Source organism: Lepidochelys olivacea (genome assembly GCF_965140295.1).
Source record: "Lepidochelys olivacea isolate rLepOli2 genome assembly, chromosome: 11".
Lineage (NCBI taxonomy): Eukaryota > Metazoa > Chordata > Testudines > Cheloniidae > Lepidochelys > Lepidochelys olivacea.
The window spans coordinates 76026375-76043500 of NC_140421.1; the positions used below are offsets into that span (position 1 = coordinate 76026375).

The window sequence follows — 17126 nt, forward strand, 5'->3', positions numbered from 1 at the left end:
CCCCAGACCCCTGCTGCCTCCCTCTCCAAACCTGGGGCTCGCTGAGAAAAGTGAAACAAAGAAACATGCAAGGATCACTTTTCACAGCACACTGACTAGCTACCTGGGAGGCTGTGAAAAGTGATACTTGTATGTTTGTTAATATCACTTTTCACAAACTCCCAGCTAGCTACTGAGTGTGCTGCGAAAAGCAATAGTCAACATACAAATATAATTTTTCATATTATTTGTGAGTCTGAAAAAACCCTACATCAATAAATTACAAGGATTTGGACACGTGTCTGTGCATATTTATTTGTTTTTCCTACAGTTACGTATTTTAGGGAAAAGTGTCAGTGCGGCCACCAGGAAGAATTGGTGGGTCACAGTCCGAGGCCACCAAAAAATGTGTTCGGAGAACCCCTGGTTTAAATGTACTAATAGGCAAAATCCAAACCAGCCATGTCTGCCTGGACCTTTTCAGGCAGGACTTCAGGTATCACCCAAAAGATCTTATTTTTCTTTGGTTCCATGTATACATTTGCTCAGATTTTACTTCTCCATTAAAAATGTAACCAATTCCCAGCTGCCTGGCAAGTGAGAGCTGGCTGAGTTTCCATGGTTCTCCCCGCACCCTTATGGGTGTGCTGCCAAGGGAGCAACACACAGGCCGGCAATGAATCTCAAGTGCCTCTAACTTGCCTAGCTCTTCTCAGCCATTTCTCTTGCTGTGAGCTGCCCTCCTTTTGAGCCCCACCAACTTCCTCACATGCAGGAACAGCAGCAGATTGCCATCTTGGAGCAACAGCTGAGGAAGGCGTCTTTTCTGTCAGCACTAGAGTGGTCTATTGTATTGTGCTCTTCTTAAATAAGCAGGATACTGTGATCGTCCAGTGAGCGTGTCTCAGCTTTGTTACGTCGAGTGCTTTACAAGGGGTGATGCGCTGCACTGTGTGCGCTGAGAAAGATCTCATGTGCTCCCCATCATCAATTCTGAGATTTGCACTGATTGGCATTAAGGCTTTTGGGGTGATGGTTCTATGACTCAAACTCAGTGGCTTTGTTTGGTCTACCAGAGTCTGAGGTTGGTGATCTTCGGGGATGGTACAAGCCTTACCTAAGACATTTAAGCGAGTCAGAATGTGGATGGAAGACTCTAGAATGAATGATGTGCGAGTTCCTCCAAGTAACAGGGATAGCCGTCTGCCTCTGAACATAGCTCAATTCTTATTGTGCTTAACACGCTGGAATATGAATGGCTGCTATGGGTGGCTGATCATCTATGAACATCATGTAGTAATTCCTGGTTTTTTAAATTATTGTTTTAGCTGGACGCATGTATAATGTTTGATCAAATACTGTTCAGGGAGAAAGGTATAAAACCATCCAAGTATTTGCTATGTGTAGAGTGGTCATGTTCTGTGGGATACCTTCTGGAAGAACAGTAGTGTGGTTAAGTAATTCGTGTCACATTCTGTGCTGCACCCCTGCACCGAAAAAAGGATTTTCTGCCGCTTACACTATTTGCAGCTTCACTGGGTGAAAATAAAGAAGCAACAGTGGCCAGGTCTGAGTGTCCCTCCTCTAACAAAAATCTTGAAATAGTTCACTGTAAAATTAAAAACCAACTGTGGCTTGTCTTAAGTAATGGTAAGGTGACATTTAGAAGGAAGCCTCCAGGTGCATCCTCACCTGTTCATTGATCCAGCACAACTTCCTATACATTAGACTCTTACGACGGTCAGTAACGTTCTCTCTACCTCCACAATAGAGCTATTTAGAAAACGGGAGTTTGTATTCAGTTTGTATGAATGCTGTAATCTGGAAGGCCCAGATGCACAAAGGTATTTTGGTTCTTGGATTCCATTGGATTTCAGTGGAATTTAGCAGCCTAAATTTTACCTTGGTGGATCTGGGCCTAAGTAATTGCAGTTTGACAAACATGAAAGATTAATAATTTGTGAAAAATAAGAAGTAATTAACAAATGAGGACAATCAGAATCCTTGTCTGAGGACTCCTAAAGCTTCAAAATACTTTAATGTTCTTATGAAATAATTGACATCCACTATCATTTCTTTGCCTGTAGTAAATATATTGTCCTTTTTAGTTGGCACACTGTTCTGATCATTGTCTGTACAGTAATCTTTTGAGTAATTCAGTTCAGTTAGATGTTATCAGTCACCTGGAGTTTCTTCCTCAGAAGCTGTTATGGCTTTCAAGGCTCTTCGCTTCCTTAATCTTTCTGCATTTGTGATTGTCATAGGATGCAATGGGAAAAATCCAGAAAGACCTGAAAGAAAGATTATTGATATTTATAGCTGGAGTTGCAATATGACTGTTCTAGACGCACAGATTCAAAGGCTAAAAGGGAGCGCTGTGATTATCTCGTCTGACATCCTATATAACACATGTTATAGAACTTCCCCAAAATAATTCTTAGCATATATATTTCAGAAAAACATGCAATCTCAAGTTAAATTGTCAGTGATGGAGAATTCACGACAACCCTCGGTCAACTGTTCCAATAGTTAATGAGACTTTTAAGAAGTGAGAGTAATTGTCTGTCTCACTAACCCTCTAGTGGCTTGAAGTGCCTTTTACTGCTGTCTCGGCCAGCTCAGCCTCTCCATAAATGAGACCCGTTCCCATTTCCTCAAAAAGAACAGGAGTACTTGTGACACCTTAGAGACTAACAAATTATAGCTCATCTTAATTAGCCTTTTACAGTTTGTATGGCAACTCCCACCTTTTCATGATTCTCTGTATGTGTAGATAGATCTTCTTACTATATGTTCCATTCTATTCATCTGATGAAGTGAGCTGTAGCCCACGAAAGCTTATGCTCAAATGAATTTGTTAGTCTCTAAGGTGCCGCAAGTCCTCCCGTTCTTTTTCCGGATACAGACTAACAAGGCTGCTACTCTGAAACATCCCATTTCCTGTGGCCAAAAGAAGGGTGACTGCATATATACATATTCTCAAGGATTCATGCAAAGAAATGAAGAAAGAGTCTTTGGTACTCCAAGTATGCGGAGGATCACCAAGGAAAACCTATTGTCTTTTAAGAGACATAAGCAAATAGTTCAGATTGGAAAACACACTGAGTTACCTAGAAGTTTTTCAACCGGTTTTGTGACATGTGCTCCACAACCAATCCAGTGTTTGATTCTCTCGATGTTCAAGCCAACAAGCTTTTCATTGTGGCTATTTGGGAGTGGGTCATAGCAGCCCACTTGCTCCAAATACTTGCTGTCCCGTGCTCGCTTGTTATATGCGGCCACTATACGGAAGAAGGGTCTGTTGGCACAACCACCAAGAGCCAATCGGATAGCTACGTGTCCTCCATGATAATTCTTCATAAGGAGATGAGCTGAAGGGAAGATCAACAGGTGTCACAATAGATTTGATTATAAACAGATGCGTATAGACGTTGAGCCAAAAAATTCCAAAGGCCTTAGAGAAAAGCTTGGTTTCATTTAAAAATCAAGAAAACTGCTGTAACCTTCCCTTACGCAGCAACAATAGATTATTCTTCATGATGGAATCGAAGTCTGTACCTTGCCAGGACATTGAGGTCTTAAAGCAATTTATTTACAATAAAGATGACAGATTTGCTCTACCAACCCTTAAGAGAGTTCAGCGGTGAAGGCTGCACATTCTCCACTAACTGTGATTGATTTAGAGGGATGCAGAAACTGGGGTCTGTCAGTACAACATGGTGTGCACGCAACCCTTAACAAGCCCTGTCTGCACTTACCAAGGTGCACCATGATGACCCTTGAAAGCACCTGAAAGAGGAAAAGGACCATGAAGGAATCCCCGCCACTCCCAAACACAGAACAAGGGGCTAGCCCACTGCAGCTGTGCCGCTGTAAATGCTATAGGGTAGACATAGCCTGAGTTGACAGAGACGAGAACCTGAAAGTTATACACCGGACCCTCGCTAGAACACGCGTCTATAGAACACAAATTCGGATAGAACGTGGTTGCGGATCCCAAATTTAGTCACCGTCATTAACTTTCATTGTAACGTGGTCCCCACTGTAATGCAGTACGCACTAGAATGCGGGATTTGGCATGGATTCCAAATCCCACATTCTAGTGAGGGTCCAGTGTAGTTTGAAAATCCTGAGGGAAACATGGGAGTTTAGTTGCAAGCCCCGCCCTGGCCCCTGTAGACTCTGTCTCTCATGACCCATGTGCCATGGCGATCCTGGGAATGGAAGTTTCAAAGCACCTGCCCCCACTCCCACTTTTATGCTTTGGGGTTTAGGTAACTTTCAACCTCTTAGGAGCACAGGCAAAATGAAAAGATTTTTTTCCCCCCTGGTAGCCCTGCTAGGCATCAGCCTCACTGCCGCACCCTGCCTGCTTTTCTGTTTCAATAGCTTTGTTGCTAGGGCAATGCCAACAAGTGCCACATGAGTACATAAAATCACTTGTCATTTTAAGGTAAGAATTAGTTTCCCCATTATATTGGTGTTCTGAGGATTTGGTATTATTTTATATATGTACGTTAAGGCTGTCAATCACAGTTCTCTCACACGATTAACTCAAAAAAAATCAATCGCGATTAATCACGCTTATAACAATAGAATACCAGTTGCAATTTATTATATATTTTTGATCCATTTTCAATACTGATTTCAATTACAACACAGAACACAAAGTGCAGAGTGCTCACTTTATATTATTATTTTTTTATTACAAATATATGCTCTGTAAAAATGATAAAACAAAAAAAATAGTATTTTTCAATTCACCTCATACAAGTACTGAAGTGCAAACTCTTTCTTGTGAAAGTGTAACAAATGCAGTTGGGTTTTTTCTGATTGCATCACTGCACTCAAAAACAAAACAGTTTAAAACTTTAGCGCCTACAAGTCCACTCAGTCCTACTTCTTATTCTGCCAATCGCTGAGACAAAAGTTTGTTTACAACTGACAGGAGATACTGTTGCCTGCTTCTTATTTACGTCACCTGAAAGTGAGAACAGGCGTTCCCATGGCACTTTTGTAGCCGGCGTTGCAAGATATGCCAGATATGCTAAACATTCGTATGCCCCTTCATGCTTCGGCCACCATTCCAGAGGACATATTTCCATGCTGATGATGCTCGTTAAAAAAATAAGACATCAATTAAATTTGTGACTGTACTCCTTGGGGGGAGAATTGTAGGTCTCCTGCTCTATTTTACCTGCATTCTGCATATGTTTCATGTTACTGCAGTCTTGGAAGATGACCCAGCACATATTCCTTTTAAGAACACTTTCACAGCAGATGTGACAAAACGCAAAGAAGGTACCAATGTGAGATTTCTAAAAACAGCAACAGCGCTCGGCCCAAGGTTTAAGAATCTTTACAATTTTTTTGTTTTTTACAGAGCAAATATTTGTAATCAAAAATAAATATAAATCGAGGACTGTACACTTCGTATTGTGTTGTAATTAAAATTAATATATTTGAAAATGTAAGCATGCCAAATATTTAAAGTAAATGGTATTCTATTGTTGTACAACCGCACAGTTAATCGTGATTTTTTTTAATCGCTTGACAGCCCCAATATATGTGTGTGTGTGTGTCTATATGTACACACACTATGAAAATTACTTGATTGGGTTGCAGTAATTGTTATTCTTGGATATTAACTAGTTCAGGGACTCCTCAAATCTTGCTGCTAATTGCCCGCGGTTTAAGAAATAGCCGAGAACTCCCGGTTCACAGGACGTGTGTGCGGGTCTCTGTGTGTGGGGGGGGTCTCTGGGTCTGTGGGGTGTGTGTGTGTGTGGGGTGTCTCTGTCTCTGGGTCTGTGTGTGGGGGGGTCTCTGGGTCTGTGTGGGGCGGGTGTGTGGGGGGGTCTCTGTCTGTGGGTCTGTGGGGGGGGTCTCTGTGTCTCTGTTTGTGTGGGGGTCTCTGGGTCTGTGTGTGGGGGGTCTCTGTCTCTGTCTCTCTGTGTGTGTGGGGTCTCTGGGTCTGTGTGGGGTGTGTGTGTGGGGCGGTCTCTGGGGGTGTGGGGGGTGTGGGGGGGGTCTCTGTCTCTGGGTCTCTGTGGGGGGGTCTCGGTCTCTGGGTCTGTGTGTCGGGGGTGTGGGGGGGTCTCTCTGTGGGTCTCTGGGTGTGGGGGGGGTCGGCAATTCAAAGCCGCTGGTTTTATGCTGCGGCCCCCCCCATGGCTGGCCCCGCTCCCGCCGCCGGATCAGGGCGGCCTCAACCCTGGCCCCCTCTCGCGGCCGGCGCGCGGCTACGTGGCGGAGGGGCGGCGCTGCCAGGCCCGGCCGGGCTCCTCCCCCCGCTCCCACGCACGCCGGCTGAACCCCCCGGATCCGGGACGGCCGCTGGGGGGCGGGGAGCCCGTTCCTTCCTATTCCGGCCCAGATGCCTCGGTCGAGGCATCGTCAAGATCCAGACTTCGGAGAAAACAATAAAAACTGGGAACAATCCTGCTCGTAATAAAACAATCAAAAGATTTCAGGGTCTGCTGGAAAGCAGCGGGGGGCCCCGCTTTGGCCCGCGTCTGCCTGTTGGCTACCCCTGTAATAACCCCCCCTGCTTTCACAGTGCTGGTGGGGAGTCACTCCGGGGGAAGGGAGTGGGGGGACATGGCTCCCTGGGGGCCTACAAGTCGCCCTTGGGTGTCCAGTTCAGGTGGACTTGCTGACGTGAAGCAGGGGTGCTGAAGGCTCTGAGACTCAGAGTCAGGAGGCGGTGACGCCAGGTGACTTTCCTCCCTGGAAAAAGAAAAGGAGGACTTGTGGCACCTTAGAGACTAACCCATTTATTTGAGCATGAACTTTCGTGAGCTACAGCTCACTTCATCGGATGCATACCGTGGAAACTGCAGCAGACTTTATATACACACAGAGAATATGAAACAATACCTCCTCCCACCCCACTGTCCTGCTGGTAATAGCTTATCTAAAGTGATCATCAAGTTGGGCCATTTCCAGCACAAATCCAGGTTCTCTCACCCCCTCACCCCCGTCCCAAAAACCACACACACAAACTCACTCTCCTGCTGGTAATAGCTCATCCAAACTGACCACTCTCCAAGTTTAAATCCAAGTTAAACCAGAACATCTGGAGGGGGGTGGGTAGGAAAAAACAAGGGGAAATAGGCTACCTTGCATAATGACTTAGCCACTCCCAGTCTCTATTTAAGCCTAAATTAATAGTATCCAATTTGCAAATGAATTCCAATTCAGCAGTTTCTCGCTGGAGTCTGGATTTGAAGTTTTTTTGTTTTAAGATAGCGACCTTCATGTCTGTGATTGCGTGACCAGAGAGATTGAAGTGTTCTCCGACTGGTTTATGAATGTTATAATTCTTGACATCTGATTTGTGTCCATTTATTCTTTTACGTAGAGACTGTCCAGTTTGACCAATGTACATGGCAGAGGGGCATTGCTGGCACATGATGGCATACATCACATTGGTGGATGTGCAGGTGAACGAGCCTCTGATAGTGTGGCTGATGTGATTAGGCCCTGGGATGGTGTCCCCTGAATAGATATGTGGGCACAGTTGGCAACGGGCTTTGTTGCAAGGATAGGTTCCTGGGTTAGTGTTTCTGTTGTGTGGTATGTGGTTGTTGGTGAGTATTTGCTTCAGGTTGGGGGGCTGTCTGCAGGCAAGGACTGGCCTGTCTCCCCAGATTTGTGCTGGAAATGGCCCACCTTGATTATCATGCACATTGTAGGGAGAGTGGTCACTTTGGATGAGCTATTACCAGCAGGATAGTGAGTTTGTGTGTGTGGTTTTTGGGAGGGGGGTGAGGGGGTGAGAGAACCTGGATTTGTGCAGGAAATGGCCCAACTTAATTATCATGCAGATTGTGTAGAGAGTTGTCACTTTGGATGGGCTATCACCAGCAGGAGAGTGAATTTGTGTGGTGGGGTGGAGGGTGAGAAAACCTGGATTTGTGCTGGAAATGGCCCAACTTGATGATCACTTTAGATAAGCTATTACCAGCAGGACAGTGGGGTGGGAGGAGGTATTGTTTCATATTCTCTGTGTGTATATAAAGTCTGCTGCAGTTTCCACGGTATGCATCCGATGAAGTGAGCTGTAGCTCACGAAAGCTCATGCTCAAATAAATTGGTTAGTCTCTAAGGTGCCACAAGTCCTCCTTTTCTTTTTGCGAATACAGACTAACTCGGCTGTTACTCTGAAACCTGTCATTATGCAAGGCACTGCATTTAGCCGTATGGAGTGGAAATCTATCAACTGCATGAACAAACTTGTACAGATACAGACAGACATCATCTTCCTTTCCAAATGCAAACAGATGGACATCGTACCAAAAGGACTGAAGGTAAAAAATCCATTACAATCTACATACCACACAGACTATGCCGACAGCTTGTGCCACACGCTCTCAAAGAAACTGCGGAATCACCTGATCAACATCCTCTACAGCAAACAGGGAAAGATTAAGAATGAGCTCTCAAAAATGGATACTCTCATAAAAAACCAACCTTCCACACAAACTTCCTCGTGGCTGGATTTTACTAAAACTTGACAAGCCATTTACAGCGCACACTTTGCTTCTCTACAAAAGAAAAAGGACACTAAACTTTCTAAACTACTACATGCTACAAGGGGCCACAGCAATGGTTCCCTCAACCCACCTAGCAATATTGTTAATCTATCCAACTATTCTCTCAGCCCAGCAGAAGCAGCTGTCCTATCTCGGGGCCTCTCCTTCTGCCCCTCCACCCCCACGAACATGATACAGTTCGGTGGTGACCTAGAATCCTATTTTCGATGTCTCCGACTCAAGGAATATTTCCAAAATACCTCTGAACAACATACTAATCCACAGAGATCTCCCTACCAACACTACAGAAAGAGGGATTCTAGGTGGACTCCTCCTGAAAGTCGAAACAGCAGACTGGACTTCTACATAGAGTGCTTCCGCCGACGTGCACGGGCTGAAATTGTGGAAAAGCAGCATCACTTGCCCCATAACCTCAGCCATGCGGAACACAATGCCATCCACAGCCTCAGAAACAACTCTGACATCATAATCAAAAAGGCTGACAAAGGAGGTGCTGTTGTCATCATGAATAGCATGAACAAAGCCCGTTGCCAACTGTGCCCACATATCTATTCAGGGGACACCATCCCAGGGCCTAATCACATCAGCCACACTATCAGAGGCTCGTTCACCTGCACATCCACCAATGTGATGTATGCCATCATGTGCCAGCAATGCCCCTCTGCCATTTACATTGGTCAAACTGGACAGTCTCTACGTAAAAGAATAAATGGACACAAATCAGATGTCAAGAATTATAACATTCATAAACCAGTCGGAGAACACTTCAATCTCTCTGGTCACGCAATCACAGACATGAAGGTCGCTATCTTAAAACAAAAAAACTTCAAATCCAGACTCCAGCGAGAAACTGCTGAATTGGAATTCATTTGCAAATTGGATACTATTAATTTAGGCTTAAATAGAGACTGGGAGTGGCTAAGTCATTATGCAAGGTAGCCTATTTCCCCTTGTTTTTTCCTACCCACCCCCCTCCAGATGTTCTGGTTTAACTTGGATTTAAACTTGGAGAGTGGTCAGTTTGGATGAGCTATTACCAGCAGGAGAGTGAGTTTGTGTGTGTGGTTTTTGGGACGGGGGTGAGGGGGTGAGAGAACCTGGATTTGTGCTGGAAATGGCCCAACTTGATGATCACTTTAGATAAGCTATTACCAGCAGGACAGTGGGGTGGGAGGAGGTATTGTTTCATATTCTCTGTGTGTATATAAAGTCTGCTGCAGTTTCCACGGTATGCATCCGATGAAGTGAGCTGTAGCTCACGAAAGTTCATGCTCAAATAAATGGGTTAGTCTCTAAGGTGCCACAAGTCCTCCTTTTCTTTTTGCGAATACAGACTAACACGGCTGTTACTCTGAAAACTGGAAAAAGTGTGACCTTAAGGGGTTGCCACACTAAACAGCTCCTCCCAGGGACTGTTCAAGAGCACCAGACCTATGGCAGGGAAACAGCCCGGAGAATGGGATTTTCAAAAGGGCTGAAGCAGGTTAGGCAAGTCCATAGGAGTTAGGTGCTTTGGAGGTTCCCACCAGACACCTAAATACCATTGAAAGTGTGGCCCAAAGTGCTTAAATACTAGGGCCCTGAGGCTCAGCTGGTGTCAGTCAGGGAGGCTGAGAATCCGTGATAACGTCTCCTGTTAACCAAGAGCACCCGCCCCTGCGCTCAGATAGCCAGGGAGAGAGCAGGAGACAGCACTGGGCGCACAGATTCATGATTATGAATTATCTGCTCTCCTGAAATCTTCCCCTTTGGGCTCTGCTCTGAGCAGCCAGGGAAGCTGGGACCCCAAGGGCTCTCCCAGGATCTGGGCCCCTCTGGGCTGGGCAGTCACAGTGCTCTGAATGAAGCTCTGATCCACGAGTAATAGGGGCACACAGGAACTGATAATAACCCAACCTGCTGGGCCAAATCCCTCCCCCTGCCCTGCTCGAATACAATGAGAGAAACCCCCAGCAGCGCCCCTTACCCAGGAATCCCGTCACAGCCTCCTGGAGATTGTTCTCTCGAGGGAAATCCCGGATTCTCTTTTCCAGCTCAGGGGACTCGGGCACCGGATGCGGAGACATGGCCTTCTCATCCCTGCAGAGACATGAGCGTGTTTATTCCTCCCATTCCTTTGCTCTAAGTTCCTGCCCCCCAGAGCCAGATGGGGAGTGGGTGGGAGCTGGGCCACAGGCAGGGCTAATGGGGCCGTGACCTCTGCTGCCCAGGAAATTTACTGCCTGCACGATCTGCCGGGGCCGGCCTGGAGACTGGGGGCCTCTCTCCATCCAGAGAGAAAACCCAGCCCAGGCAGGGCCAGCTCCCCTCACACCTGGCCCAGCCCCACGTTCCCCACAAGGGCCTGGAGGGGCTTCTCCCAGGGATGAGAGAGGGGCTCATTCTCCAGGCCCAGCTTCTTCTGAGCTTCTCCTCTCAGCCTCCAAGCGGCCTGGTCACTCCCCGTGGGGTGGGGGTTCTGGGACCGGGACACTGCCCCACGAGGGCCTGGGCTGGGACACTCAGCTCTTTCCCCACAGGCCCTTGGGCCCCCCTCACACGGGACAGGCTTTGGGCCATGACAGAGCTGGGGCCAGGTCTAAACCAACAAAGGGGGTGACTTTACATGAAGGAGTATTTCAGGCAGGACTTTACGGAGGGTTCCAATAAGAAATGGTGCACCTAAGTTATTGTTCTTATTGGAACAAGGAGGTTAGTCTGGCCTCTGATTGATACATGGCTAGATTTACCTCGCTGCACCTTCTCTGTGAGTGACTGCAGTGTGACCTAGAGGAATGAGTCCCCTAGACAGGGGGGGAAGCCAATGAGTACAAAACAAATCTGGTCTATTTCTTGTTTTGATCCACTCCATCTATCTTTTACATCTTTGGCTGACAGCAGATGGTGCAGAAGGACTGCATGCCATCCACTTCTCATGGCTGCTCGGCAGAAGATGGTACAATAGGACTGCTAGCCATCCTCATCGCTTCCCTGCCCGGCAGAAGATGATGCAATAGGACTGCTAGCAATCCGTATCGCCTGCCTGCTCACCATAAGATGGTTCTATAGGACTGACTGCAGGACTAAAGAGAATGACCGGATCAAGTCACTCCAAATTTAGTCCCTGCGCCCATGTCTGCCCAGGCGCTCCTGATCGACCTCACACAGGCCACCAGGAGCACCTCGGACATGACGATGACGGCTACCAGTCCTATTGCACCGTCCGCTGCCACAAGGCAATGGGTTGCTGCTGCTGTGTAGCAATGCAGTACCACGTCTGCCAGCACCCAGGAGACATACGGTGACGGTGAGCTGAGCGGCTCCAGGCTTGCCGTGGTATGGCGTCTGCACAGGTAACTCAGGAAAAAAGGCGCGAAACCATTGTCTGCCCTTGCTTTCACGGAGGGAGGGAGGGAGGGAGGGAACGGAGGCCTGACGATATGTGCCCAGAACCACCCGCGACAATGTTTTAGCCCCATCAGGCATTGGGATCTCAACCCAGAATTCCAATGGGCAGCGGAGACTGCGGGAACTGTGGGGTAGCTACCCACAGTGCAATGCTCCGGAAGTCGACGCTTGCCTCGGTCCTGTGGAAGCGCTCCGCCGAGTGAATGCACTTAATGCACTTAGAGCATTTTCTGTGGGGACGCACACACTCGACTATATAAAACCGATTTCTAAAAAACCGACTTCTATAAATTCGACCTAATTCCGTAGTGTAGACATACCCGGAGTCTTTTCCTAGCACAACGAGGCCTGGGGGCAGACGGAGCCCGGATGTATCTGCTCACAGCACTTCTGACACCCCAAAGAGACACTGCTGCGGGGTGGGACCAATACTGCTGCCAAGGCCGTCCCGAGGGGGGTGCGGGCCCGGGGCAACCCCCCCTCCGCCCCATACCCCGCCCCGCTCCACCCCTTCCCCCAAGACCCTGCCTCCTTCCGCCCCTGAAGCAGCAAGATTAATCCCATACGTTGCATTGATTGTGACTTATTTGCCTGATTTGAAACGAGACCAAAAGGACCTGAGTCTCCTCGCTGTCGATAGCCCCCGCTCGGCCAACCAGCCCTGAGACTCTGAGGGGCGGGCGGCTGAGAGGTCTCACCAGAGGTCCCACAGGACGGCCAGGTCACCATCAGAGCGGATCGCTCTCAGATCCAGACCCACCTCTTTGTGAGGACCTCCCGCGATGAGAGCAACCCCCACTTGCCCACCCTCCACAGACACCCCTCCTTCGGAGAGAGAGGGAAATGGGAAAAAGAAGCAAGAGAAGAGGAGAAAGGAGGGAGGAAAGAGGAAAAGGGAAACCCAAAAGGATAAACCCCAAGGTCCCCAGTGATTCCAAGCGTCAAAGCGCTCGGTAGGAAATCACATTCTGCCCCCTTAAGCCAGTGTTTTCTGTGCCGAGAATTCTGCCTGCAGCAGGTGCATCAGACCCAACAGGTTCCAAACCTCTCGCAGCCTCCGACCTTGTCCAAGGGACGTTCGTTTTCTGGCACAACCAGGGGTCGGAAAGGAGAAAACTCCACAGAGGCTCCTCTTCATGCTACGACGTGAATCCTAATTCTCTCCACGTCCTCGAGGGGAGACCCGGAGAAGGAGACGTGCGGCAGCAAAGCCAGGGGGGTCTCAGCGACTGCCCTGGCCCTGCCCCTCGGCCCTGCCCCGCTGATGTCGGGGTCTCTCTGTGAGGTCACCCCCTCCCCACCACCTTTGCCCAATGGGCTGAGGTCCTGCAAAAGGCCTTTGTGATGTCACTGCCCCCCCACCCCTCCCCTCCCAGCTGATGTCCTGCCCCTGCCCAGCCTCTTGGAGCTTGGAGTTGTTGCCCCCAGATCTCCGCACTCAATGACTGGTGAGTCGGGGGATGGAGCCGGCTATACAATAAACCACCAGTTTTTCATAAATTAGTCGACTTAAGGCCAGAAGGGACCATTGGAGCATCTAATATGACGCCCTGCATCTCCCAGCCCTCCCGTGTATCACAAGAGCTGCTTTTTGATGAAAGCACTTTCCCGAAGGGCATCTAGTCTTCACAGGAAGACATCAAGAGATGGAGAATCCATCACTTCTCTTGCCAGTTTGTTCCAGTGATGAGTCGCCCTCCCTCTTACAAATCTCTGCCTTGTTCTAATGGTATTTTTCTGATTTCTGCTTTCAGCCATTGGTTCTTGTTCTGCCTTTCTTTGCAAGACTAAAGAGCCCTTTAAATACTTGGTGTTTTCTCTCAGCGAAGGCACTGCAGGCTGCCATCAGCTCACCTCTCCATCTTTTTAAAAACTAAACAGACTGAGTCTTTCAATCCCTCCTTATAAGTCTTCTCCATCCCTCAAATATGGCTCTTTTCTGCACCCTCTCCAGTTTTTTTTAACGTTATTTTTGAAATGTGGACACCAGAACGGGATGCAATATTCCAGTGTCAGTCTCCCCACTGCTGAATCAGCTCCCTTTCCATCCTCTCTTTATCTATCCATGGATGGCGTCACGGACTCACAGGACTTGTGCTCTCTCTCAGCCTCGTACAATCCTTGGGAGGAACCCCCTTCAGTGTGACAGCCCTTCTCGGAGATCCACTCTCTCGAGGGTTAAGCCGTAGGCCCTTCCGCCTCCTGCAACCCCTCTTCTCTGAGCCTTGAGCATGCCTGTCTGCCGTGGGCCCCCTCAGGGAGTCCCCTCACTCTGGACCCCTGGGGCCTCTACTCCCAGAGGGAAGAAAGCAACCCCGATCTCGAGACTGCCGTGACTCTCAGCCAGCGTAAAAGAGAGGGGTTTATTGAGCGTCTGAACACAGCACATGAAACTCTCAGGGCCTCAAGGCTAATCTCCCTCTGCACAGTCCATCTAGGTCTCTCCTGCACCCGTGTGGGCTCTGGCTGTTTTCTCTCCCCAGTCCAGAAGCCCCCTCCTTCCAGCTAAGCGTCCGATATCACCTTCCCACAAGCCTGTGTCCTTTGTCTTCTGTCCCAGGTGAACAGGCTGCCTGGGTCTCCTCTATCTCAGCCTCTCCTCTCCTCCCTCTTTTCTTTCCCCCTGGCTGGAAGCAGTCACCGGGTCTTCTCTCCTCAGCCCATTGTCCTTCTACTGGCCCGACCTGGCTGTGACTTCCAAGCTGGGCCTCCCGCTCACCAGTCGCTGGGGTATCCGTTCTCCAGGCCTTTGCCTGAGGGCCCAACTGACAGGAGAGATCACCGCTGGTCCTCTGTAACAACAAACTACCTCTCCCACCTCGTTAAACAAACAGCACCCAGGGAAACTGAGTCCCACACACAGGATGCAAACCATTGAAAAACCAAGAAAATCCCCCCGTCATCACCGATGGCTTTGGCCCTGTTCCCCACAGCATCGCACCAGGAGCGGATGTTGAGCGGCTTGCCCGGTATGACACCTAAATCCTTGACAGAGTCACGGCTTCCCGGAGTACAGTTCCCCCTCGGTGGCCTGCCTGCTCTCTCCTGCTGCCCCCTCCCACTGCGCCAAGAGGGGACCTGGTGACTGGAGCTGCTGTGGTTGTGTGAGAGCGCCGGGCTGAGAGACCAAAGGGCACCTCCGTTCTGGAACAGAGGGGTCTGGCCGGTAGGCGCAGTCGCCCCCGGTTTGGGGCACAGAAGGGGCTGTGGCTGGCAGCAGCTTGAAGCCCGTCCCCCAGCTGCGCTAGGCACTGTTTGAATGAGTGCAACGTCCGTGTTACATACGGGCTCCTGGGGCTCGGTCGGAAGCACTGAACTGCCTCAGAGTTCTCTGTTTGCAAGGTCGGTGCCAGGAGATTAGAGAAACAAGGCGGGGAGGGGATCTCTTTCATTCTCCAACTTCTGCTGGGGAGAGTCAAGCCTTCGAGCACCACAGAGCTCATCCTCAGGCCCTGGTCTCTCTCCCCAACAGAAGCGGGTCCAATAAACCATATGACCTCCCCGGCCTGGTCTCTCGGTGTTTTCTGCTCCCACGGGCGTGGCTGGGAAGGGCCACAGGGCTCAGCAGGCTCAGGGAGAAACCTCAGCCCCACTGGGGACAGGAGGGGAGCAAACCTCACAATCCGTGTGGTCACTGCAGGTCTGTGCAACTGCCCCCCACTCACTCAGTGGCAGTCTGTGGGGGAGGTCTAGGGTGGCCAGGTGTCCTGATTTTCGAGGGACAGTCCCGATTTTTGGATCTTTTTCTTATATAGGCTCCGATTACCTCCCACCCCCGTCCAGATTTTTCACACTTGCTGTCTGGTCACCTGAGGGAGGTCTGGCAGCCCCCTCCCCAGCCACAGTCCGTGCGTGCCCAGCAGTCTGTGTGTGTCTCAGCAGCCCCCTGCTCACTCCCACGTGGAGCCCACATCGGGGTGGGCTGGGCCTTGGTTTGTTTGATCCCTGAAGGGTTTTCTGGACACTAACTGGCACCCCAAGTTTCTCCTACTTTGAGGAAATCCCTGTGAAAACTCACCTTTTCCGGGTGTCTGTTTCACACCCTCTGCCAGAGACGTTCCCCATTCTTTCTCCAGTTCAGCTGGCAGCAGGTCTCGTGCGTGGGGCGGGGGAGAGCTGAGATTTCAGGCTGCTGTCTTATGGCGGGATTGCTGCGATTAACTGGCTGAATGTGCTAATTCTGAGGACGAAATGGGGAAAGGGGCAGAGATCGAGAGTCAGGGAGTGAAATGGAGAAAATACAGGAAGCATTTCGAGCAAGGGCGAAGTGCAATGACCTGAATCCAGAATATTCTCTGCACCCCTTGTCTAACTCTGGGCCGGATTCTCTTCCGCATTGACGGCCCTTTCCCTGTCTCCGGCCGTGTCTGGAGGGCTTTATGCCCCTGTCCAGCCCCTTCACACTGCCAGGAAGGGAGAGGTGTTATGGAATCTTAGCCCAAAGAGGAACCAGGCCCTGTGTCACCTTCATCCTGGGTTTCAGATGACCCCGAGAAGTTGGGGGGCCACCGGGGCCTAGAGCATGGCCCTGCCACAGCGGCCCCGCCCCCGGTCATCCTCTTCCCCCGAGGCCCCGTCCCCCCACTGTTCACTCATCTGGCCCCGAGGTCCCCCTACCTGCCCCTCGCTCCTCTCCGCCTCTTCCCCCAGGACTCCACTCACCCCCTGCTTGCTCCTCTCCGCCCCTTTCCCCGAAGGGGGGCTACCGGGGGCCATGGGGCCAGGCACCCGTCCCTTTTCTCTGTCTTTGGTGAGCGGGGGGCAGGGGGGTCCTTGGGGAAGGAGGTGGAGCAGGACAGGAAGAGGCACGAGAAGACGGGGCTACGGGGGAAAAGGCCGAGGGGGGGTGGGGTGCAGGTTTTGGGGGAAGAGGCGGAGGGGGGATGGGAAGAGGCAGAGCAAGAGCAGGGCATCGGGCTAAGAGGCAGAGGGGAGCGGGGTGCAGGCGGGGCCCCCACTTCTCTGGAGCTTCGCTTCCAGCGCTCGAAAGTTGACCACGGGCCCACGGGCCTCCGGCGGGGAGACCCCCCCCACATCCCCAGCGTTTCCCCCCCGCATGGACGGCCTTTTGGGGGAGGCTCAGCCTCCCGTGGCCTTTTATACGGGCTGCCCGTGCTCAGCTCCTTCCACTCTCAGGAGAGGAGCAGCACCCAGGGGTGGGGCTGAGCCGGGAGGCGCTGGGTGAGGGGCAGAGGCCTCGGG

General features: G+C 50.2%; 1 protein-coding gene across 3 annotated transcripts; it reads right to left on the reverse strand.

Annotated features, from left to right (window-relative positions):
- Positions 1-268: 268 nt before the first annotated feature.
- Positions 269-16132, reverse strand: LOC311528690 (small ribosomal subunit protein bS16m-like). Of its 3 annotated transcripts, none has more exons than XR_014713668.1 (3): positions 14866-15041; positions 10504-10616; positions 269-3350 (listed from the first exon to the last, which is right to left on the reverse strand). XR_014713668.1 is itself a non-coding variant. In XM_084644026.1 (3 exons), exons 1-3 carry the CDS (start codon positions 15987-15989, stop codon positions 3064-3066), a joined length of 447 nt encoding a protein of 148 aa, XP_084500152.1. In that variant the 5' UTR covers positions 15990-16132; the 3' UTR covers positions 269-3063. The 3 variants fall into 3 exon arrangements, 1 of the variants encoding a protein (XP_084500152.1); XM_084644026.1 differs by lacking the exon at positions 14866-15041 and adding an exon at positions 15943-16132; XR_014713669.1 differs by lacking the exon at positions 269-3350 and adding an exon at positions 8863-9230 and having other exon boundaries at positions 14831-15041.
- Between the last annotated feature and the right edge of the window lie 994 nt (positions 16133-17126).

What these genes read in the sequence shown, in the direction of transcription:
- LOC311528690 (XM_084644026.1), bottom strand. Translation starts at nt 15,989, where the DNA reads ATGGGGAACGTCTCTGGCAGAGGGTGTGAAACAGACACCCGGAAAAG. An exon ending in GAAACAGACACCCGGAAAAG is followed by an intron (nt 10,617 to 15,942) that starts GTGAGTTTTCAC and finishes ATGTCTCTGCAG; the next exon opens with GGATGAGAAGGCCATGTCTC. An exon ending in GGCTGTGACGGGATTCCTGG is followed by an intron (nt 3,351 to 10,503) that starts GTAAGGGGCGCT and finishes TCTTCCCTTCAG; the next exon opens with CTCATCTCCTTATGAAGAAT.